Here is a 26,413-nt window from a genome sequence, read left to right as displayed (position 1 = left end):
ACATGTACATACAATTTTAAAATGTAAAGTGTTTGGAGTTCGAAATGACACCCACGGAACAAACTGTTATATGTTAATCTATTCATTGCACAAGTTGGATGACAATATTGAGTCTTAGATAATAAAATATCTATATGTTCATCTTTGTTTATCAGTGGCGGATTAAGGGGGGGACAGGGGGCCCGCCCCCCTTTTATGGGAAAAAATTTGGTTGCTTATATAGGGAATCACTGAAGCATGACTGGAGCGACTCCCCTCTTAGGTCAGTCAGTGGGCCCCCACTTATGAAAATTTCTAGATCCGCCACTGTTTATCATTGGTAAATTGACTGCTTTGAAAAGTATTCTTACATAACTTGAATGTTTTGTAAGTTACATCCATGTAAGGGGATATATATAGCCTTTGTCTTTAATTGACCGATTTTCTTCGATAGTCATTATTTATTTAAAATAAAATATTTGAAAAAGACACACAATCACTTTTGAAAATTTAATAGACAATTTTACTGAAATAAAATGTAAATAATTGCGGTGTTTGCATTAAAAAAAGCACTATATATCACCCTGATTTATGTGGATGAAACTTTTAAATTTTCGCTAAAAGGAAAATCCCGAAAATTTACTTCCAACAGACCATGAAATCTTGTATACCAATAAAATTTCAAGTAAACATAATTAATCCATTGGTCCGAAAAGTAAAAACGCACGCGACCATGAAAACTGACATTAACATTCGTCAGAACCAGTTGCTCTAATTAGAATTCTTTTCACCTGTCTTTCACCTGGCGGCAATTAATCCGAATAGAAGGGATAAAGTCTCTATTTCTCTTCTGTAAGATTTTACCCAGAACAAATAAAGGAGCCCTGGGACACATTTTAGTCGATAAACACTCAATAATAATTTGTATTCACGCATCAGAACGTCACGACCGGAATATACCGGGTAGATCTTTAACTGCAGACGAATAGATCGGACTACCTTTTCAGTTAATCCAAATCTCCTCAATTGAAAGGTCATTATTCGTAATTGTGTTCAAATATCCACAATGGAGAATGTTCGTTACCGTGTAGCAAATGGTAAGTTTATTCAGATTTATATTCTGCAATGTTTATTTGCAATTTTCTAGCTTCTTATTTACAAATTGGGTAGGTGTTAACATGTTAATTATTTATTTCCCCGTATTCTTTTGTATTGATCGGTCTCAGGTGAATAATTGATGAATATCTTAATGTCTGTTTCATTCGTCACGGATGAAAGATCAAAGGAAAAGAGACAAATACAATAGTTATTTTCAATAAACCGGTTTGTTAAATTTTCAATTAAAATACTAGGTTTAAGAATCTATAAACGTGTGAAGAAAATGTGTATACGTTGTTTCAATTCACATAAAACAATTGTTTTACACATTTGCATGTGTTTTTCTATTAAAAAAAGATGTTATGATTGGGTTTCAATACAACAGATTAATCTCCTATTTTGGGGGGTTAAAAAAAACCTTCTCTACAGTTTTAATTGGTATGTTTGGCCATGCACCTTCGCATGCAACGTTGATAGCTAAATATTCACCCCACAGAGAGCATATATATGACTTTGACATAAGAAATAAAATTTCCCTGCATACCTGCCCTTGATATATGTAATATGAAGCATTTACCATATTAATTGTAGTTTTTTCTTTCATGACAACTCTGAATGCCTATTTCCAGCTAATATATTGTTAAGAATAATTGCTAATAGACCACTATAATCTGATTACCAGCCCTGCACAGAATATGATCTAGTCTAGATATAATAAACATCATGGACAAGGTAGAACTTTATAAGTTGTAAAATGTAAAAACTCATCATGTTTGCCAGCAAACACCATAGAAGTATTTATGCGGGAATTTCTCGTTGCATTGAAGACCTGTTGGTGACCTTCTGCTGTTGTCTGCTCTATGGTCCCTTAAGTTCTGCTTCTGACTTTATTCGTAAAAAGTTTGTTATACTCAAGACAATTGGTTGGATGTACTGTAGACATGTGTTTTGTGTGTATGCTAATTGCCCAGAGTGTGTATGCTAATTGCCCAGAGTGTGTCCTTTTATTATCATAAAAACGTAAATTAGATATAAAAAGTCTCTAATTTGATAGAATTCTGGCCAAATTATATAGAGGGACATTCTTATGAATGGCCATCTGTTTTGTAAACTTGACAAAACAGGGTATGTCCCACTTCAGCGTAAATCTTCTTTAGAAAAATGGTAAATTAAATTGAAACGAGCAAATATGATTGTTATTTTAACGTGACAAGTCGCCAAAAGGAGGAATTATACACTTCGTTTTAAACCCCCCATTACGTAACCTCTAGCTATACAAATCTTTCAAAACGACGCGTTTTTAAAAAGTTGGGTCAGTCAACCGTCCTAGATTCCGATCTTTGAAACATATGTCACTGTTGACAAAACGTTTGAGTGACGTTTAGATATAGATCTTAATGACCTTAATTGGATATATACAATAATGTGTAAAGAAAAATATTGGCGTATACATTTCTGTGAATGGAATATGTTACGAATTTCCGACAGTAAAACTGCAAGTCAGCAATACAGTTTATTGAAAACAAAATGTATATTTAGATATATATATTTTTTTTTTTGTTAAAAAAAATCTCTTTCACCTTTAAGAAGGATTAATTAAGACTTTTAACCTTGCTTTGTCGTATGGAGTTTGCTCATTGTCGTAAGCTGTGTCATTTAATCCAGGGGCGGACCAAGAGCATTTTCAAAAGGGAGTTTCCTCAACATAGGATAAACAAAAGGGGATTCAAATCATACACATGTCCACATTCAAATGAATTGATCGTCCAAATAAATGGATGGTTTCCAACCGCGGACCCCCCTATTTTGATCTGTCATTTTTGACATGTACCTGTGCTTACTTTTTTGTCATTTGTTCACGTGTGGCAATTGCAATAATACCTCTGTCGAGTAGAAATAAAGGTGAAAACTGGTAAAACTGTAAAGAAACATCTTAATTTTGGGACACTACATTATAAACAGATCTTAAACACGACAAATATAGTCGTATATATAGAAGTTGCCGTATTCATGACCTTTATTAATGAGCAAAGTCTATTTTCGTAAAAGTTTTTAGAGAGCCCAAGCATGCTGTTTGGATTTTAACATCAAACAATTTTGGTCTCTTTTACTTTTATGATCTATTATCCTTCACAATATTTGAGATTCAATCTAATTACGATTAAATCTCCGCACTCGCTCATTTTTTTAAATTTTAATTAAATTGAGATTGTTCTGCAATTCGAAATTCCCTTTGCAAAAAATAGGTCAAGGGAAATCTGGCTTGCAACTTTGTAGAGACATTGTTTTTTTTTGAACGGTAAATTAATTCGTAAATGCACTTGAACTCTGTGTTGTAATATTGTCAAATGAAAAGCACCACCATCATAAAATAGACCTAAGGTGATTCTATCAGTGGCGGATCCAGAAATTTTCATAAGTGGGGGCCCACTGACTGACCTAAGTGGGGACCCGCTCCAGTCACGCTTCAGTGATTCCCTATATAAGCAACAAAATTTTTTCCCAAAAAGGGGGCCTCCCTGCCCCCCTAAATCCGCCTTTGTCTATGCATTGTCGACGATAATCAGATAGCTGTAAAGAAATGTCATTGTTGATATGTCTATCGAGTTGACCTTGAGTGATCGAGTTGACCTAGAGTGATAAATAGATTATACGATGACGTTATCTGATGCAGACGTGTGGCATTCCTAAGAATTTCACGAAATAATTAAATTTATAAATTCCATTTAAAAGTGAAAAGAAAATTGCATTTGGTAGGTGTGATTTAATTTAAACTTAAAATATCAAATAAACCTGAATGAAAGTATGCATATATTGTATTTCAATTTCTAATTCTCAATTTCGATCTGTTTAAGTTTGAATGGTTTAAAAACGTCAACACAAATATGCATTGTTCATATATTGTTAAGCGGCCAAGGTTTTTTTTATTTTAAAATTAGTGTGAAGAATATGTCGTTACGATTACCTTTTATTATAACATATTCGAAATTCCTACAAAATAAGGCAATAAGGGGGTCTTTGGATTGGAGGGGTCATATTATCAAACTTTGATGGACTGTTAGAGTGACGAAAATAACGAAAAGGCAATTCAACACCCCTTAGATTGGTTATACTGTTATTTAGGTCCCTTTTGGTTATGTCCTCTTCAAACTGCAGTTGTAGTTTTTATACATCCTTGGCTTTCACTTATACAACATATTTTTTTATTATTTAAATTATTAATTGATTATGGAATAACCGTTTCACAAATGATATCGGATATGTTCCTTACGTCGTAACTACAATCCCCTTCCCTTTCATGAATGTGACCTACCATATTAGACTATTTACCGGATTTGATATCACATAAGCAACACGATGGGTGCCACATATGGAGCAGGATCTGCTTACCCTGAGATTACCCCTAGTGTTTGGTGGGGTTCGTGTTGTTTATTCTTTGGTTTTCTATGTTGTGTCATGTGTACTATTGTTTTTTTTTGTTTTTTTTTTCATTTGTAGCCACGGCGTTGTCAGTTTGTTTTAGATTTATGAGTTTGACTGTCCCTTTGGTATCTTTTGTCCCTCTTTTTTTTTAAGGAAAAGGTCGTCTCGATTGTAGATTTGCGTTCTTTATCTAATCACATCAAAAATTTACATCGGAATAAGATCCGTTTGAATTTACTTAGTAGCAGTATATTAGATATTTAGGACATGATATGAAGATGTGCATATCAACTGGAAGTTATGATTCATTTTTTTTCTATGATCTATCCCTCTCATGCGCCTGTCAAATGCGGAACGTACATTTAAGGTAATAGGTAATAGGTGAATATACTATTGGTATCGGTATCGGACTCGACCCGGAACTTCTTAATTATTGGCAATATTAATTACGTGGAAAACAAAAGGGCCTGGAGTGGTGTAATTTTTAATCTACACGTTTGTACTATATTAGTTATATATAAAGTTGAATTCTGTGATTCGTCGTTTTTACGTGATGACGGCTGACAAATTGGACCTCGTAATTTTAGTATTATAGATATGGGGGCGTGGGGGCATATGAGCGCGCGAAGATTCTCCAATTTCAATATCGCCTATGTTTGCTGCATATCAATCTATTACTTATGGAATTTCCCCTGACCGAGATGGATTTATTTACGGATAATTAGCATGTTACAGAGAGGTATTAACCGCCAGTAAAATTGAAATTGAATTCTGTATTCCAGGAATATTTTTTTCAATTGCTAACTTATAGTAAGAAAGCTATCTGCTCCCCTCTTCATGCCAATTATTGGATTTGGATTGTTCATACAAATTTCAGTCCTGGTATCTATGATGAGGTCATTTAGATACATTTGTATATTTGCTTGTACAAGCTTAATAATTATGAACATGCAACTTATTTGCCAGGATTTTATACTTCGGAAATGCAAATCACAATCCTTCTTACTTATTCTACCATTCTACCATTCTACCATTCTAACAAACCTATCAATAATGTATACCCACAACAGTAATCAATAAAGCGTAATGTTACACAGTTATGCAACAGTTACTTTTAGGCCGAATATGAATTTTCTCCTTGATATGAATATTCATAGATATAAACATAAATGTATATATCTAAACATGATCTTTGAGCAAAATTATATACATGTATAAAATTGTATCACACCAAGTTCGCTCTTGTAAACGGCCTATTTCAAGAACATTTCAGGCAACTTAACCTTCATTTCAGGCAACTTAACCTTTATTTCATGCATGACTGACTTTAATCAAGCAATCTGCTTTAAATAGGTCAATGGGTAATATATCTAGTTTGCTTTATCAATAATAAGATCATTGTTGTTTTGAAGGGTTAAACTATTTGCCTTTCAAATAGGCGAGGGTTCAACTGCCCTCGACATTCATTTCGTTAATTCGGTAGATCAAGGTTAAGGGTCGTGCTCAAATAATAAGTCAAAAATATTAAATGTATCAAATAAGTTTCAAATGTCCGTCTAGCAGATTTCATGACATCTGACATTGACACCAATTTCGTGGCACATTGGTCATTGTTCAGTTTTCATGGTTAAATCAGTCTTTCGGATACTATAAGCAACTAATATTGTTCAAGTTTCATCTGACCTTGACATCATTCCATGGATCAGTGATCTATTGTTCAAGATTCATCTGACCTTGACATCATTCCATGGATCAGTGATAAGGATTAAAGAAGCGTAGTAAGTTTTGTTTCTCAAATGCTATAAGCAATAAGACAGTTAGTTTTAAACATATTTATTTATAGTGGATTGGGATTTTGCAACTTATACTAATCCCTTTCCACTTTGCGGATGTAAGTACTGCCTTGTAGCGGCATTAGCCTATTCTTTTTCGAAATCTACAGGGGTGTCTTTAACGTGCAAGAGATAGACAGTTATATGTCGGGTGCAAGGAATTATTGTTAGGTGTATGTTTGGCAGCTATGGTCTATCTTTAACCTAAGGTCCATGGTGTGTTAGTCAATGATATATCATTGTCCTTGTTTAGTCTTTTTCTTTGATACTAAAAGCATAATGGCAACTCTTTTTTTAAGAGGAAAGATTATAAGGTGTAGATGTTTGCCTAGCATAAATAATCTAACATTGGCCTTGTTTTAATTGTTTATTGGTTAATTTTAAGTTTTAACGGCTTTCATGTCTAGGATACTATATATAAATAATAGGGTAACTATATTTGGTGCATAAAATGATTGTAATATACTAGTATACAGGTCTGTTTGGCAGGGTTTATCTGACCTTGACCTCATTGTCGTGAATCAGGCAAATCTTTCTCATTAAGTCTCAACATAAATCCAATGATGGTCAGTAAAGCATCGTGAAATAATCATCGAGATGACCGCCGAAAACTGCCGACTGTCACATAACCTGATATAAACAAACCTTCATATAAATAGATAGCGACCGCGTGCAATTAGCCTTGTTTTAGGTCTGTTTGATTTCACATTATAGATAAACAAAAATTAGTTTTTACCTGTAAAAGGTTTTTGTTTGTGAATCGGTCAACGGAATGGTCCTCCTTTTTAATCTTTCAAAATTGACACATTTTTTTGACCTTGTTAATTATATCACGTAAAAAATCTAGCTCAGTGTGTCAGTCTAGTATACAAAGCAGCTTTCGAATTCATATCGCGCTAACATGTTTTTCGTCCTGATTATGCATTTAATTGGTCACATGACTTTAGACACCTCTCCATCCAACAATTAATCCTTCTTCATTCTCTCTTTGATCTCTGGAAAATCTTTACATCAAATGTCATCAAACATGAAATTGATTAACGTAATCAATTTCGAAAAAGTTACAAACACGGCATTCTAGTTTAAATGTCGTACAATTGTCAAAGATTGGAGGCTATATTGGACTAGGACAATCTGGTTTTCCTTTTATATGATAAAAATCACAACCTTTTCTTTTTTGTCTTTATAGATAAGTTTGAGAAGAACACTTATTATGTTGACACAGGATTTATGTACTTGGAACATGATCTTACCACTGGGGAGGTTAGAAATGTTAGCGAGTCCTACAACGAAGACGCACAAGGAGAAAACCGTGCGATAGAATATCAAGGTCAGAAACCCTTGGCGATTACAGCAGGTCCGGGATCTCGGGCTGCATCTGTTATAATGCCCATGAACGAGCCTGTGCAAGTTGCAGATGACCCAAGGATTGTCCGAATGTCAATTCCTGAAAGAGAGGGATCAGTTATTATCCCCAGTAAAAAGGGCAAAAAGGGTAAAAAGGAGGGATCCGTCATTTTAACAAGGAATGAAGGACCAGTCATGATGCCACGTAGAGAAGGGTCCGTCATCATCACACGCAATGAGGGGTCAGTTATTAACGGGTCTGTAGTTGGTGGATCCGTGAGATATCCATCAGAAAGAATTGTGCAAAGAAGGATTGTTACACCTACGGAAAGGTACGCCTTGTCTCCAAGAGAGAGAATCATGCCAGGACCGAGATATGTCCAAGGCCCAACAACCCGTCCACAAACAGTGAGGGTTATGCAATCACAAAATGGTTACGCTCCAGCAGTTAATTCGATTCCGGAAGGAAGAAGAGTTGTCTACGTTGTTGATGATTCACAACAACCAGGACGATACGCAACACAGCGTGTTGTTCACAGAAATGATGATTATGAGCGCCAACATCGCGACAACATACACAAATTGTATAAAACAACGATAAATGTCGGTAGCAGCGATTCGGATTCGAATAGCGATGTCCCGAAAGAAGTAATTAAAACCCGATATCTGAATTCTGCTAATAATAGATTTAGTAATGTGAAAGGAGTTCCAATCGCGAAAATGTATGTGCCAACTCCAGAGGGACCTTCGAAAAATTCCAATTCGGACAGTGAAAATAGTTCTCTTGATAGTGTTGACATTAAAAGGTTCGAAAAGGACTCAAAAAAGAGCAGAAGATATCAAAAGAGAAAGTGAATTTGACGAAAATGAATTGTGCAATAAACTACGCGAGGTACAGGGTAGAGAATGAAAAAACTGATATCCAACAAGAAAAAATAGTTTCGGATTATACTGGTAGACGTGTATTCCAAACCAAATTTTCGAATTCTTTAACAGGAATTGAATAAATCACTATCATAATAAAGTGCTACTGTCATAATCAAAAAGTGAATATGTTAATCGTTCATGTATGAAAAAGAATATGAATATTGATATTATATATATATGTACATAATATTATTTTTATACTTATGTATCCAAGTAGTTAGTTGTGAAAATTACGAATCTAAAATAGGATGTCCAAGATCATTCCGAAGGTTTAACGGGGTTGACCTTGATTAAGGGTAATAACTCTGTAAATCAGTGTAGTAAAAAAAATGTAGAACAAACGTAATTAAGTGGAGCGAACGAATATTGAAGTTGCCGAAGCAATTTGAAAGAACGCAAAAAAATACGAAGTGCATCGAATTTTCGCAAATCAATTTCATGTTTGCAAAATAGATCGGTAGGACTGTTTGGCGTTTAAGAATAACTTTTACGCTTAAAGATGATGAGAAATGTAAACCCCGGTTAACCATTTGCAAATACCGCCCTAAATACCTTTGAAAATTAAAGGTATCCCTTAAGTTGTCTTTAAGAAGACTATAGTTACGTGTGGTCAAATTTTAAAAGCAAGAATGCATATTTGTACTGTGTTTTTGAACTTTTAAGTAGTAATTAAACATGTGTGGTAAACGTGTTGGCGTTTCGTAGGTGACTTTATTGAATAATATATTTATACATGTGTTGAAATACTCCTTTAAACTTTATTCATGTTCCATAAACTTTGTTTGATTTAATCGTTTTAAAATTTGATGAACTGTTTTATCATAATTTCTGTGGGCGCATTTCACCAAATCAAATATCAGTGACACTGATGGGAAGTGAACAACATATAAACCCGAGGTTGATGAGATTTGTCTCCGGAATTTTACCGCCATATCCACTCAAAACACGTCAATCGGTATTTTCCATTATATTTATCATTAATAGTTGTATTATGTAACTTTCAATGTTATTTTTAAACGTTGTATATTCATCCAAAAAAATATTTAGCAACTAAACTGATGACGTTTTAATGAAATATAAAGAAAGTAATTATATCATTAAATATCCTTAATACTGATATATGAAGTGTTATAAGATTTTGATATTTATTTATTTGAAAGAAAAGAAGATGAATTTTTATTGTCTTACTCATTTTTCGGTTTCCTATTTCAAGTCTACGGTTACCATGTAGATTTTTTTCAAAAAAGTTTGCAAGTTATCACCAAGGTCAGGTTAAGGTTACTAATACTTTATGTGAATGATAAACTTTGTACCTCATATGAATATCAAAGATGTTTTAATTGTTCGAGTGTGAACTTTAAGCAATAAAAAATATCAAATTTTACATGCAAAGCGATTTGATCTGTGACACTCAGTTAAAGTTTCAATTTTTAAGACTTTTATATTTTGGTGATCTGTATTTTGTATTTATTTGCCGAGTCATTGCAATCAGCTCAGGAGTAACAAGTATAGTGCATTGCACGTATTTTGTTTCTTGTAGGATTTTTATAAGATGAAATGTACGATCCGAGTAAAATTGTTATTATAAGGCCAAGATGGAAATACTTGTTTACGCTTCCCTTACCTACCCTTCGTTAAGGCCTCAACATGCCTTCTTCTATACAGTTTGAATCGGATTTTAAGGAAGTAATAAATGACACATAGTAGGTGGTCCTAACAAACTCGAATAAAAACAAGAAATCATATCATCTTACCCCATTTTTTAAAGGAGGAAATAATATATACATATTTTGTTGGTTGTCCTTGCAATAATTCGTTATTTATTGTTGAGAATTTGTGTACTAATGCTCAGGGTTCGGGTTTTAACCGGTTTTTTTTTAATTCAAAATATTATGTTGATCGATTCTGACGTGAATATGAAATGTTATTTGCCTTTCCAGTGGTGGATCCAGGAGGAGGATTCCGGGGGTTGGAACCCCCCTTTTTGGACGATCAATGCCGCTTTGAAAAAGGAATCTAGTTTGAACCCCCCTTTGTCCTGGGTTGGAAACCCCCTTTTAAAATGGCTTGATCCCGCCCCTGCTTTTAACAAATGCGCTTGCTCTTCAACACAGGAAAGGGTCAAGGCGTTAGCACACCTTCACCAAAAATTATTATGAGATTTTTTTTCTTAGACCCCATCCCATATATACATATACATGCTACTATAACTGTAATCCTTGAATGGGATATTTGTACATTTGTGATATAAGTTGTTTTATATGTTTATATATTGTATGCATAAATTATACTAAGTTACATTGGAGATATTATAATAAATTTATATTGTTATTCATATTTCTGTTTTATTCAATACTTTATTGGAGTTATGTAACCATGGTAACAGTAGAGACCCAGGTTGCAAAACACGAAAACAGTGTCATTGTTGATTGAAACACCTGCTATCTTTAAGGTCAAAGTTTGTTGGCAAGGTGATATTTCAATGGCGGATTCAAAATGGGTGTAGTACTCATTGATTGGAAAATATAAAGTTGCTCTGCCTAAAATCTTTATTTTCGCCTCGGTACTTCCAATGGTATTTCTATCATTTTTATGAAATTACAGACTTTTAAGGAATCCTGAACTGTCCCTGTGTTGTGCAAAGATGTATAATTGATACAAATATTCACTGTTTTAGCTTAAATGAGATTGAGACGCCGCTCCATATCTTAGAGGTCACGGAGACGCTGGTTCATATTTTAGAGGTAACGGGATCATATCTTAGAGGTCATGGAGGCGCTGGTTGTGGTTTCATATCTTAGAGATCACGGAAACGCTCGTTCACATTTTAGAGGTCAATACAACACTAATAATTTAAGCGCTTTTAGCGACCAATATGTCTATTTGGATTAAGTCGGTTAAACTTTACAATACTAAATGTTTTATGTTCAATGCGATTATTTGTAGAAGTCAAATTCTATTTGGATTAAGTCAGTTAAACTTTACAATACTAAATGTTTTATGTTCAATGCGATTATTTGTAGAAGTCAAAATACATGCTTAATTGTAACATCCAGTGAATTGGCTCCGCAATTTTTGTATATATATAGTCTTGTCGTGTTGTACCGGTGTTATATAGCCATTCTTCCCCCATGCCAGTTTTTCCCCCGGGGGAAAGACTGGCATGAGCCAATATTTCCCCCGTGGAAAGTTTGGATCAATGCCATTCTTCCGCCGCGGAAAATTGACAATACGTATACATATAGTCACTTTTCCCCCATGCCAATCTTTCCCCCTATATTATAGATATCACTGTAGATATATACACGTCTGAAAATTAACCCGAACAGTGTTAGAAATAGGTTTATAGATACAAATTTTTAGTTCTTTTACATAAACAAAAGTCTGTCTGCAGGTTTATCAGTCTATCTATGTTTCAACTAATCTGTCTTTCTTTGTGTCCCCTAGTCTTTATACATTCTCAACTGCATGTGTGTCTGTATGTCGACAAGTCTGTCTACATATTCACCCGTCTGTTCACATGTTTACCAGTCTTTCTACATATTCAACCGTCTGTTCAAATGTTTACCAGTCTGTCTACATATTCATCCGTCTGTTCACATGTTCACCAGTCTGTCTATGCTCACTAGTCCGTCTATATTTTCACTAGCTTTGAAATAAGTTTCAGTAACTGCGAGTACTTTTATTTCGGTGTTTTGTTTCTATTGTTTTTATGTAAGTGATTATTGTGCAACGTATCAACATTTTTAGTGAAGCCAATTTCAACTGATATTTTTTTTCTTGCGGTGTGCTGTCCTAGGTTGGGTTCATTGGGGAGGGTTGAGTTTATGGCCATCACATTGTTTATGCACCAATGCTCATTCGAAAGCCAGGAACATGTAGTACCGGTTACAGTGGTTGTTGTTGGTTCATGTCGTTTGAGTTTGGGTTTTTTGTAAATTATTTTGTAATCAATAAGCCTTTTAGTTTTGTTTGTTTTGTTCCCTTATTTGTATGGTCGGAGCATTTTATAGCCGACTATATATGTTTTTTTTTCTTTTGGAGGCCGTACGGTGGCTAAAAATTTCTAACTGACGTCGTTATAAGTTTATAAAGGGGAAAAAATAGCTTATCATGCCACAAAGGGGAAAAATTGGCCTGATCCTCGTTTTCCCCCTATAACGTTGAGGGGGAAAAGTTGGATCATGCCAATTTTTCCGCGGGGAAATATTGGATCGATCCAGTTTTTCCCCCCGGAAAAATTGGCATGGGGGAAGAATGGCTATAGGACACCGGCATGATGTACCTTCGGTCAAGTTCATTTATAATGTGACTTAAAAGGTCAAGGTCATTTTCTTGAATGTCACGAAAAAATATCTTTAGTTATTAGTCGGATTACTGCTATCCGAATGAAATAAGTTCACATTTTGGAAGAAGGGATACCTTAAAACATGGTTAGAACAACCTCAAATTTGCTATTAAGTATAGGATATGTTTTAACACAGTTCTAACATAGATATATATAGAATGGTCATGGTAGTATATCTACTGTTCTAACCATTATCTACTGTTCTAACCATATTGCTTAATGCTCGTACGAATTGGTATAGAGACATGGCAGTCGAACACAACGCCATGCATATTAAGTAAAACTTTTACTGTTAAGCAGATGTGGATAAAATGAGATGACACATCAATGAATTAGAAAGCAATCCAAAGAAGAACATGCATCATTCCATACATATCAAATAATAAGATAACAACAAAAAACGAACTAAACAAAAATCAAATTGGAACGTATGGCAAAATCAAAAGCTCAAACAAATGGAAAACAACTGTCATATTCTTGACTTGGTACATGTACCTGTGTCCTATAGCCATTCTCCCCCATGCCAATTTATCCAGGTTGAAAAACTGGATTAATTGATTCAATTTATTCTCCCGGGAAAATTGACATGATCCAACTTTTCCTTCTCAGCGTGATGGAGGGAAAAAGGATCAGGCCATTCTTTTCTTCTAATAGCACGAGAAGCTAAGTTTCCCCCTTGTAATATAATGTAGCGTCAAGGAAAACGTCGACCTGGTTATTTCTAGATTAATAACGAAATAACTACAAACGAACTTTTTATGTATGATTTAATTTTTAATCTTTATATACTTGCATTATCGAAATACAAGTTTACTCGTTATACTATAGCATGTCTTCAGGAAAAAAACTAGACCTGCAACATAAACTGTTGCGACGAAACATATAAAAAATGTTCCTTAGGTGATTTTGAATTCCAACGAATTTTTTTTAGCATTTCAAAGCATGTGGGAATTAGAGTTTAGTATACACCTACATGTAGCAAGTTGTCATACAGTTCAAAAGAATGCATGTACATGTCAGCATGTTGAAGATTCGGACGATCAAACAAAACTGGCAAAAACAAAAATCAATTGCAGACGGGTAAAAATAAAGACGGACACATAGACAGACTGACAAATACTTGTGTAATTGAAAAGTAACTTGATTGGCAATAAATATTTGTCAGCATAAAAACTTAATTCTAACTTTGTTGGATTCAATTGTCAGACTAATATGAATATTATGAAATCTGTCATATGGGGGGGGGGGGGGGGGGGGGATTGGAATGGGGAAAAAGTGACTATATGTATACTCATTGCCATTTCCGCGGGGGGAGAACTGCAAAGATAACAAAAAATCCCATAGGAAAAAAATGGCTCATTGTTCCCTTTTTAAGGAGAAAAATGGCTATATAACACCGACATTTTCTTATGTAGAAAATGGTGGATTAAACCTGGTTTTATAGCTAGCTGAACCTTTCAATTGTATGGCAGTCGCATAAAATTCCATTGTATTGAAAAAAATGTGTGAACAAATATGCTGTCTTCAATAATATATATATATATTCATGTCTATGCCATATTGCAAGCTTCAAATTCAGTCGTCTGATGGAAATGAATTGAGATGCATTGCCTAAATGACAACAAAAAATACCAAGAAATAATCCAAATGCATTACTTTATAACAGGAGGCAATATCAAATGAATATTTCGAAAGTTGTCTAAATAGATTCTGAACTCTTTTGAATAATGATTGATTGTTGTTCGCTATTGGTTAGTGGGAAATAGATTTGCAATTTTTTAAGTTGTACCCAAGTTTCTGTCATGACTTAATTTTTCACACTATTCGGTCCTGCTTTTTTACTAGTTTATCCTGATTTTATTTACATAAATTGTCTTTCTGCCTTTTTTGCCAATATGCCCATCCTGTTGCTGTTTTTACTAAAAACTTCTGTCCTGTCTTTAAAAGTCCAATAAGCAATAAGGGCTATATTGTCGACACCAACTTATTAAGCGCACAACATTTTTTTCACTAGTGTTGAAAGCATGTATCTGGAGTGTCCGTCATCTCAAGTTCTAGATATCAAATCACAAGTGTATGACGTTTCTTCTCAAGTTCATGACAAATACTTTAATCAATTTTATCTTTATCACATGTAAAATGTAACACCCATTTGAGGTATGCCACCATTATTATTTGTATTTTTTTAAATTTTTTTTTTTGGGGGGGGGGGGGGGGTTAAAATTTTGTCAGGGTTGGGGTCTTTTTTTCTAAACAACAATAACAACAACAACAACAACACAAGAATTCAATAATTAAAGCATTTCAGAATACAAAATATATGTCGGTTGAGTGCTTGATATCATATAAAAGATGTCGAGCAATTAGAGATGGTCCGGGTGCGGGATTTTCTCGCTGTGTTGCATTTTTAGATGCGGGGGTAGAGACATTGGAGTCTTAATCTGGCTCGTTCTGTGTATCATATCTGATTGTTATACATCATGTTTCGTAAAAATACTTGTTTTTTTTGTTTTTCGGCACCGTTTGCTTGTTCTTTAGACTTTCAAAAAAGATCTATATCGCTTAACTTTGTCTGGGACTATTACTTGACTAAAAGTTGGAATTATTTGTGTTAATACATTTTGAAAGCCTGGGCCCTTAATTTAAATATTTTAGCCATCATATTAATTGAATGTCAACGCCCAGAATTAAAGAATATCGATCAGTGCCATGATATGAGACCTGAAGTAGGCAAAACAAAACGAAACTTGCGGAATCAAAGGTGCATTTAGGGGCCTCCTCTTTTGAGAAAAAAAAATTGTTGCTAATATAGGGAATCACTGAGGTGTGACGAAATCGGGCCCCCTTTTAGGCAGCCAGTGCCCCCCTTTAAGGGCATACGATACAGTTACAGGGGAGGTAATGACGTTGCTAACGTAATTTGTTATTTTCGCGACGTCAAACTGTGACATATCGGGAAAAGATGCATTTTTCGCCTGATTTTTACCATTCAAACTGATTTAATTTGAAAACGAGTTCATGGACCCCTATTTTTCAAAACGGCATTTGGTTTCATTTTGGAGGGAGATTATACCCAAATTTTATAAAACTGTAAATAGAGGATTTTTTTTAATTGTGATAAACATGCAGTAAAAAATTACGTTTTTTCCTCAATTCATGAACATTTGATAAATATGAGTCATTTCTGAATAAAAAAAATGCATAATTTTTAAAGATATTTATAAAATACAGAAATACCGATTATTTAACAACAAAAAAAATGTTTTTATCTTGTATAACAAAAAAGTTATGTCTTTCTTTCGAAAAAGAAATTACGGCCACCAATCTGAATTTCGAGCAAATATACAAAATTTCGACCTCATTTTACGCAAAAAGTAGCACATAAAGGTATATTTTTTATTTCATATTTGATTTAATCAGGTAAAAAATAGACTATATGCAAATTTTCATGAATTTGTAAATATACGATCAAAACTGTATCGTATGCCCTTAAGGCAGCCATGCAGTGGGCCCCCACTTGTCAAAATTAAAGAATAAAGAACAAATAAAGAAATGACCTTACAAATAAAGTCTGCATGAATACATGTATCCCCGCCGGCGCAGACACCTCGTATAAAAGTAATTTCTAAAACTTTTTTTAGCAACCGCTAGCTTGCGGAAAAAAATGTAAATTTGCAATTAATGCGTATTAAATTAAAAAAAAAAATCATGAAGTTTCATATTGCCAGTTTCTTCGGTGAAGTTCGCGATTTTCTTTGAAAAAAGTATGCGGCGAAAGGAACAATCATGCATTCATGATTAGATAACAAATAGACAAATTTGACATACCACGTGACGTCTCGCGGGACATTACATTTCCCGAGGCAAACTATCAACGGCTGAATATTTTTTGGAAGATAGAGAAGCAAGCAGTTGCAATATGCCTTCAAGAGTCACGAAAAGAGGTTTAAGTACGAAAGAATCTAGTAAGTCACCTGCAAAATTATCAAATTCGTCAATTTCACCTTTGGTAAAATTCACTTCACCTGTGATTTGTGAATTTACACACGTACATCTCACCTTGTCGCCAGAACCTCCTTGTCAAATATTTGGATGTTTTAATATACACATACTAAGGTAAAAGTCTACATACAGACATTTAGTTCCGAACTCGTGAACTGCAAATGTCACAGATAGACATTCGTCCCCCCTTTTTCTTTGAAAGAACCAAAATGTCCAGAATTATCAAATGCTTAGAGGAAGAGAACTTGTTATTTTTAATAAAATTATATACAAAATAAATGCATTGTGTTTTATTTTGTTTATTGTAGGTTTAAGCTAGAGTTATTTCCCATATTGGGGCCTGTATCAATTTTCAGTGATGCAAAAATTGAAAAACTCTTGCTTTCAAAAGGAGATGGTCTTGCTCCATGATTTGAACATTGCCAACCAGGGGGGTTGACTTAAAAGTAATGACAGAAACAAGTTTATCTTATTCTGACTACAATAAAAACCTCCACATTTACAATTATTTTAGCGAAATTTCAGTATTTGAAGTGCAATTTGATATTTTGCAAACATAAAAAGGAAGAATTTGCAATTGGGTTATTATAATTTTGCAATATATTCTTAACCTTTACAATGATAAAATATTCACACCAAAAAATATAATCAATGTTAAAAAATTTGCATCTTTATTATGACTGTAATATTTTTAACTGCACAATCACAAATTGACTCGTAAGGCCATGGAAAATTAATTGTTGGTTTCCCCTAACATGGGAAAATTTTATAGACCCGGCAGGCAGGCTTTTTTTTTTGTAACCATGCATCATTTTCTATCTATATGTTTTGTTTCTATAGCAGAACAATAATCTTACATATTTGCAACACTTTTAGTTGTCTGTAAAAAAAAAAGAAAATTACAGAAAAATTAAATGACCCAGCAGTAAACAAATGACCCGGTGGGGTTGGGGGAAACCATCAATTATTTTTCCATGGCCTAAACAAAATTTAACTTGAAAAAGGGTCAAAAGCAGATACTTTTAAAAAAAAAAAATCAATGAAGTTTCAAAATAGCTCAATTGAGCTTTAAAATCTATATCTGTATATTGAACTTGTTAAAGGTTAACATAGACTTCGTTTTGAACTGGCTCTGTTGAGGGAATTATGAGGCATTGCCATGAAGGGTTCAAAATATAGTCTTGAAATATGGCGTATTTTAACAGTGACTGTCACTGTGAAATGAGCCAACTCACTCACACATTAAAGTCTAAATACATCATTAAAGTAGATTCATTTTCATAAAATATACAGTGAAAAATAAGAAAAATAAGAAATGATTTTGTCTATAATCTATTATGCTGGCAGTTGACTTAATTGAATTGAATTTAAGGAAGAAAAAAGATATGACCTTTGATTGCTTGAATACGTTTTTCTTGGAATTTTCCTAGTTATTTCTTTATACAATTAAAGAATTGTAAATGTTTTGTTGTAGAAATCGGTGAAGGATAAGTTTCTCACGATATAAAATAACAAAAAAATGCAGATGACAGAAAATCTTAAGAAAGAAGTAAAAACATTTGTATTCTCCCCTGAAAAGAAGAAAAAACATAAATTAACTAAAAAACGTGAAATTGTATTGTCTTGTAAAATATTGGAAACGATTATTAGTGGTCAGAATTGCATTAAACAAAATTCTAATTTTAACCTCATTATTAAAGCATTTTAAAATGGCAAAGCATAGGAGAATCCAGAAGGGGGGACCTGAAACATGACTGGAGCAGCCCCCCTTTTAGATCAGTCAGTGGGCACATCCTTATAAAAAGTTCTGGAGTCACCACTGCAGATTTATAATATGTGCACATTTTTAATGTCATTTACATATATATATAATATATATACTATAGAACCAGTTTGTATAATGATACCTATTATTTACATTCACTACTTAACAAAAGAAAAAAGAAGAAAGATTTTCAAAAACACTTGACCTCTTGGTCCTATCTCTTTAAAAAAAGTGCTTGTCACTTTTTTAATTATACGTAATATTTTGATGAATATGTGCTTTATGAGCCATGCCAATAGAATCAGAAATACAAACCGCTGAGAGACGATTTTTCTTTGAGCATTATAGATGTTAAACGACTTGTTCTAAAATTTAGCCTTCATAATCATATTTATGATTTACTGAAGAATTTTTAAATGTGTGGGTGTTCAAAAATATTTTGAATTGATATAAGGATTAAAAAATGTTCAGGGTTGAAAAAAGTAGATCTTATTTGGGACTATTTAGCCAATTAAGATATACACATAGTTATGATATTCGAAGGAATTAAAGTTGCGGTCAACCACTTTTTTAATCTATATAATTCTATGAACACAGTTGCAAAATTAATATTTGTTTAAAATCTGAAAAAAAAGATTTTTTTTTTGCATTTCAGAATATTTCTATATTTAATTTGAAATAAATATGTGCTATTCAAATTTATTTATAAATAGAAAGCATTTATAACTCAGACAATACTGATCAGTGATTCAGCCAAACTTCTGGTGCCTCAGGTTAATTTGAATTTAATAAAATGTTACACTTTACTGAAGAAGTTCAAATTCCTCAAGGGGGCATAATTACTGTGTGGTCAAAGTACATGTAGTTCATCGTCTTCAGGGATCACTATCTTATGAAAACTAGGGTTGTGAGTCCGATCTCTGCTAGCGGCAAAATGCATTTAACTTTAGTCACTTAAATATTATTTGACTGGAGTCACTGGATAGCCTCAGTAGATCTCTCCAGACACAGGCTTCCAAAATCAATTAAAGATGGCTGCCATAAGATAGCAAATATTGCTGAAAGTGGTAAAAAACACCATCTGCAGTGATTACTACATGTACAAGTAGCTTTTTTACTCTGAGGTTGTGAGTTCGATCTCTGCTTGTCGCAAAATGCATTCAACTTTAGTCACTCTCTTAATTGACTAATGAATTGCCAAGTTTCCTGACGAATATGAATGGATCTCTCCAGGCACTGTTTTCTTAAATCAATTAAAGATGGCTGCCATAAGATAGCAAAGATTGCAGAAATTGAAAAATAATTTAGAAGTTTTAATGAAGGTGAAAAATGCACTTAACTAAGCTTCAGGCTTGCATTAAAGAAAAACCCTGAAATTTATAAATTCAGTAGTTTTTTTCCTAATTTTTGTTTTAGATACATTTGTTTGCCAGTGGTCAAGGATTGACGAAACAAAGTGCATACATTAATTTCAAAATTTACAGTAGTATGTGCATAATGTTCAGTGGCAAATATTTCATGCATAGTCAAACCAAAACTAATACTCTACTACATGTAGGTAGGTTTTTGCAAAAATGTTAACCTTGATAATGGGTAGTACATTTGGACTGTCACTGAAAAATGAGAATATGATGGATAGCCTAGGCTTATAAATTTGATATATATATATTGTTAAATTGTTAAATCATAATTACCCATATTTTAAAAGCTGGTATTCAGTTCATGTTATAGGATACATGTATTAGATAATTTACTCAGTATTTAGAAAGTTAAAAAAAAATCAGCACAAGACCACAAGTCATATTGTAAAAAATAAAAGTACCTTACACTAGATTTAACACTTGAAGTAAGTTGAGAGATATTTTAGGATAAAATTTCAAGTCTGGTGATTGAACTTTGTCGATTTTGTAGATCATTTTCTGAAAACTCGCAATTTCATTAAAAGCACAACTGGCATGACTGGAGAAAAGTTAGTGAATATATAATTGAAGATAAAGAAATATAGATAACAGGAATCATAAGGATTAACTCATATTCTGAAAGCAATGCAAAAATAGACTGGTTTTGCAGCTTAAAAAATTTGAAAGTCACAAAAGTTGTAGTAATGTATGTGTTTTTCAATTTTAATAAAATTGGGAATGGAAATGGGGAATGTGTCAAAGAGACAACAACCCAACCATAGAAAAAACAGCAGCAGAAGGTCACTAACAGGTCTTCAATGTAGCGAGAAATTCCCGCACCCAGAGGCGTCCTTCACCTGGCCCCTTAACAAATGTATATATATTACATAATATTGTAGAGCCCAGGTGGTCGTGTGGTCTAGCGGGACGGCTGCAGTGCAGGCGATTTGGTGTCACAATATCACAGTAGGATGGGTTCGAATCCTGGCGAGGGAATTTACAGATCTAACATTGTTGGGTTGATGTTTAGACGAGTTGTATATTACATAATATATATACTAGTTTAGTGATAATGAACGCCATACTAATTTCCAAATTGTACACAAGAAACTAAAATTAAAATAATACAAGACTAACAAAGGCCAGAGACTCCTGACTTGGGACAGGCGCTTTTTAAATTTTAAGTTTTTTTTAAAGTTGCATGGCACATGATTTCATTATGTTGAAATTTTTTCACTTTCTAATGTTTTAAGAAGGCCTTAAATTGTTCACACTAAATCATAAAATTAAACATTTATTTAATGCATAAAAACTGTATCCTAGTTGTTCTCTAGCAAACATGGCTTAAATGATAAACGACAAATAGGTGAAGTTAGTATTTTTTCTCATTTTAATAATTTAATGTCAATTAACCTTTTGTAATTAACAGCAACTAATTTTTCAGGAAAAAAAATTGTAATATTTGTTCTTTCACAAATACTTTTTATTCGGATATTGGTCAAGATATTTTGAGTTCAAGTAACAGGTTTTTCGTATGCTCTTGTTAAATATGTATACTCTTAGCCCATCGTACCATAATATTACCTATGGAATAAGAAACGACATGTATTGAAAAAAATAAATATTTATAATCTTTTTATTAATAGTTGCATAATAAGAGGTATGAATGTCTGATATTTATATTACAATTGTATAGAATTATATGAACCAGTTACACTGTGTTAGATAGATTTGAAAAGGAGAAAAGAATAATTTTTTCTTTTGTAAAGCGAAAAATTGTAATACAAGTGCTTCAGGCAAGATTAGAGAACCATGGCTGACAACACAATCAAAATCATGATCAGTACACATGTACATAAAGTTATTTCATGGAGCTTTTATGAGATTGATAGGTCATGGCGATCTCATGTTGTGCAGTTAAAATTTATTGTCTACTTTATATACTAAGTCCCCCCCTACCCCATATACCTCTTCTCCAAAAAAAAAAGAAGAAAAAAAGTAAGAAAAAAACCCCAGAATTCTGAATAAGGAAATTTATAATATTTCGAGGTTATTAATATATACTGGTTTCTAATTCCAATTATGATAGCCTGCTAATATTGCCTGTTACATTTGTATATCAATATACACGTACTGCATGCTCCCATGACAGAAAAAAGAAAAGTCGCCAACTAAAAAAAGAAAATATATCTTTATTTATATGAAGACTTGGAAGTTTTAACACTATGCAATAAAAATACTATAAACTGTTGTATTTAGTGTAAAAGGATATTAGCTCTTTTAAAAATATAATATTCAAGAATTGTTTCAATTTAGGAAGGTTATTAAATAAAGTTGAAATGAATTATTTCATCATTAGAAGGTCTTATTTTTTTTAAAGATAAACTGTTTTTATCAGAAAATAGGCAGATAGAACCTGTATACAATTGAGTTGCCTGTGTTACGACTCTTCATAAGAAAAATGAAATTCTATTTAATTTGATATGGTTATTTTTCTCTCTCAATTGGTCAAAGTTCATAAAAGATATTTCTGTTGAAGAAGATTTCATTTTAGAATTAAAGTTTAAAAAGGTCTCTTCGTTCTTATAAAGGATTAGGATTTGAATAAATTTTTGTTTACACATTGGCTCTACACCCCTACATGTATATGTATGTATTGATCGAATTCTAATAGGCCATGTAATGTAATTGTCCAAATTTCACGGAACTCTGAACACAAATTTACCAAATTTTCTAATGCTGTTGTATATATTTCATAACAGGTTTAATAACCCTATAGGTTTTGATTCATATTAAACTGGACTAGAATAACTGTTCATGCATGGGACCAACCAATCAATGAAAGTCTAATTATAGATTTTTAAATGGATAGATCTACCTACCTGTAATAGAGTTGATGGATTTTTTTCTGTTTGCTAAAAGAACCGGTTTTAATATTTGAAAGGTTAATTTTAGAAAATTGAGATCATCTATAAATTTTTTGGGGAAAAAATATGGACGGCCGTCGATACGTAGAAAGAAGAGGTTGGTACTAGATCTTTGTGTATATTTTACGATATATTTTAGTTGTTATGATTATTTTCTGTATTTATAATCAATATTTGTGTATCTGTGTTATGTCTATGCCTGCATGACTTCCTCAATTTTACCAAACATTTCACGCTTCATTAGTTTTCATGTAACTGATATACAAAATGTCTGGTTCTTTGACCTTTGAATCAATACAATTTCATTAAAGTTGCCCTGCACTGAAATACAACCTGTGTATAAGGTTACTTAATGTAAGTTTGTTGAAAATGTTAAAAAGGGGGGATTGAGTTATTACTAATTTGAGAAGACAATTGCAGAATTTAGTTTCATTCTTCTGCTTGAAACAATAACAATATTCATTTGAATGAAAAATGTGTGAGGGACAGTTTGGTTCATCATGGTAGAATAATATTCTAATATTTTTTACTGGAAAGTGAAAAATTAAAAATAAATATAGAGTTATCTCCCTGTAGAATTGGCAGATGACATGAATTTTGCAAAACTAGTGCATTTCTGCTATTCAAGAACATTTCTGCAACTGTAGAAACAAGTCCTTTCATACAAATAATGCATTGCATGAACCATGTTATAATTAAAAGATGCTAAACAGTGCTGTAATTAGAATTTAAGGCAGGGGGACATTTTCCAAGATGAATGATCTATACAATAGCAATTAGCTTCTTATCTTAAAAGAAGGGATGAACAGGAGGTCTAAGATTCACACTTTCTTAACCTTAGTTCCACATCCTTCCCTCATCCCTTTCTTACAATTTGACTTTTATATGTACCCCTCCTTCCTTCTGTTATGGCATGACCCTCTTCTTCCACTTCAGCCCTTTATTCCCATGATCCCTTACTGCTGTCAATATAGATTTTGACATATTTCTTCTTTTCTACAAATTGTGTGTTTAAGATAATATTGAAAAGTAATTTAAACAAAACAAAACAGATAAAGGACAACAAATCAATCTAGGGAAGATCATTGATATGAGTTGTTGGTAATTCAGAGGTGTAAAAAAGTAAAATCTCAAAAATACTGAACTCCGTGGAAAATTCTAAAAGGAAAGTCCATAACCAAATGTCAAAATCAAAAGCTCAAAAATATTAAAAGAACGGACAACAACTGTCATATTTCTGTCTTCTTACAGAAAATGACATTCAATCCAATCATTATTTAATGGTGTTTAAGTCTAGATTTGGTTAATTTGTACTTGATTCTTAATTTTGATTACAAACAATGAAATCAAATGTAAAAATAAGAAGATATTGTATGAATACCATTGAGTCAACTATCTACTAAAGACCAACTGATGTAGATGCAACCAACTTTAGGTCATTGAACAGCCATCAACATTTGTAACCATCAATGGGAATATCAATGTTGGCTATACCCATCGTTTTATCGGATATGTTCCTTATGTCGTAACTACAATCCCCTTCCCTTTCATGAATTTGACCTACCGAATTAGACTATTTACCGGATTTGTAATCACATAAGCAACACGACAGGTGCCGCATGTGGAGCAGGATCTGCTTACCCTTCCGGAGCACCTGAGATCACCCCTAGTTTTTGGTGGGGTTCGTGTTGTTTATTCTTTAGTTTTCTATGTTGTGTCATGTGTACTATTGTTTTTCTGTTTGTCTTTTTCGTTTTTAGCCATGGCGTTGTCAGTTTGTTTTAGATTTACGAGTTTGACTGTCCCTTTGGTATCTTTTGTCCCTCTTTTATCATTAAGCTGATTTTTTCTTAAAGTCTAAGGGGCAAAAAATACCAAAGGGACATGCAAACTCACAAATGGAAAATAAACTTGACAATGCCATGTCTAAAAAAGAAACAGACACATAAACATACACAAGACACAACATAGAAAACATATATTAGATTTAAAGCAACATAAACCCCACCAAAAACTGTGGGTGATCTATGTATTTTCCCTTTGATAGTCAATAATTTGAGGCTTTCAAGATTTGCCGGATCATTGATTTTGAGGGAACCTGTGGCTAAGTCTTGAGCCTTGAACCTGCCATCATTTAAACAGGTCCATGACTTCTTGGTAGGCTTTTCACTTGGAAAATTAAAACTATCATGGACATATCATTTTTTGTCGAGCCTTCAACTTTTGTATGCTACATGTAGTTCAGTAATAATGGATGTCCTACGAAACTCCGAAATATACACAAGAAACTAAAATCAAAAATCATACAAGACTAACAAAGGCCACTCAGGCAAGAATGCAGCTGGGTTAAACATGTATTTTAGATCTCATTGTTACCCTCCCCATAATACCTCTAGCCAATGTAGAAAAAAAATCCGCACAACAATACACACAGTAAAACTCAGTTCAATAGAAGTTGACATTGAAAACCAAAAATTTGAAAAGTTGTGCCAGAGATGACTAACCAGTAATTTGATAGAAAGAAATTGGGGGATCCAGTTATTGCAGAAAGAGGGGGTTCTGAGAGAAGTCACTAAAATCTAAAGGGAACGGCAGTTAAAAGCCATTAAAGTGTATAAAAAAAATCCCTCATTTTCAGCCCCCCTAAATATTATATACCAATGAAAACCTTAAGTGTTTTAAATGATTTTAAAATAAACTTATGAACATAAAATTAGAGAAAATGACTGCATCATTTAATCCTCCCACTGTAAGGTAATTAAATGGTTGATTGGTTTTACAATTGCTACATAGCTACAGAAAAAAGCCTATATTAAAATCTTTGATTGGAAATAGAAAATTCTGACAGGCGAATGATGATTTGAAATTTTGAGTTCCATCCTGGATTATAAAAACATACTTAAATATTAACCAGATAATGAAGTAAATTTATTTGAAGATTTATTAAAACAAATTGCCAATGTAATTGTTTAAGTGGAAATAATTTTATTGTTGGAATTATGGAGCGAAATGTGTCATTTTCTGATGAAGTGCCTCAAGGTAAGGGTGTATGCCAACTTAATCATTGTCTCTGTAAACATAAGATGATGTGGTATAATTGTTGATAAGACACTCTGCACCATGTCAACTGAGTACATGTAAGCTGCGGACCATGTAACCCTTAAAAAGAAGGGACAAAAAGGGGGGTAATCCTAATATGAACTGCTCTCAGCTAGACCATTTAGGGCTTGTCCATTCATACAGACAATATAACTCAATGTTGTATTTTATTATGTTGTTATGTTGCTGGCTTATCGACCTATAGTAAAAATTTTGCTGTTGTATATTGTTTGGTGACCTCTAGTCTACTGTTTACTTTTGTATAT

The 26,413-nt window shown here is 33.2% G+C and overlaps 2 protein-coding genes across 2 annotated transcripts in view; both read left to right on the top strand.

Annotated features, from left to right (window-relative positions):
- The first annotated feature begins 752 nt into the window (after positions 1 to 752).
- LOC134699475 (uncharacterized) lies at positions 753 to 10,943 on the top strand. Its single transcript, XM_063561067.1, has 2 exons — positions 753 to 1,076; positions 7,522 to 10,943. Exons 1-2 carry the CDS (start codon positions 1,046 to 1,048, stop codon positions 8,532 to 8,534), a joined length of 1,044 nt encoding a protein of 347 aa, XP_063417137.1. The 5' UTR covers positions 753 to 1,045; the 3' UTR covers positions 8,535 to 10,943.
- Positions 10,944 to 16,776: 5,833 nt separating this feature from the next.
- The window catches only part of LOC134699419 (1-phosphatidylinositol 4,5-bisphosphate phosphodiesterase delta-1-like), a 103,621-nt gene continuing 93,984 nt past the window's right edge, over positions 16,777 to 26,413 (top strand). Inside the window, exon 1 of the mRNA XM_063561017.1 lies at positions 16,777 to 16,919. Coding sequence (XP_063417087.1) covers positions 16,874 to 16,919 — 46 coding nt within the window. The 5' untranslated portion in view covers positions 16,777 to 16,873. The remainder of the gene's footprint in view (positions 16,920 to 26,413) is intronic.

Source organism: Mytilus trossulus, unplaced genomic scaffold (genome assembly GCF_036588685.1).
Source record: "Mytilus trossulus isolate FHL-02 unplaced genomic scaffold, PNRI_Mtr1.1.1.hap1 h1tg000070l__unscaffolded, whole genome shotgun sequence".
NCBI lineage: Eukaryota > Metazoa > Mollusca > Bivalvia > Mytilida > Mytilidae > Mytilus > Mytilus trossulus.
The sequence above is the reverse complement of the archived record's forward strand: the minus strand, read 5'-3'. Positions and strand labels throughout refer to the sequence as shown.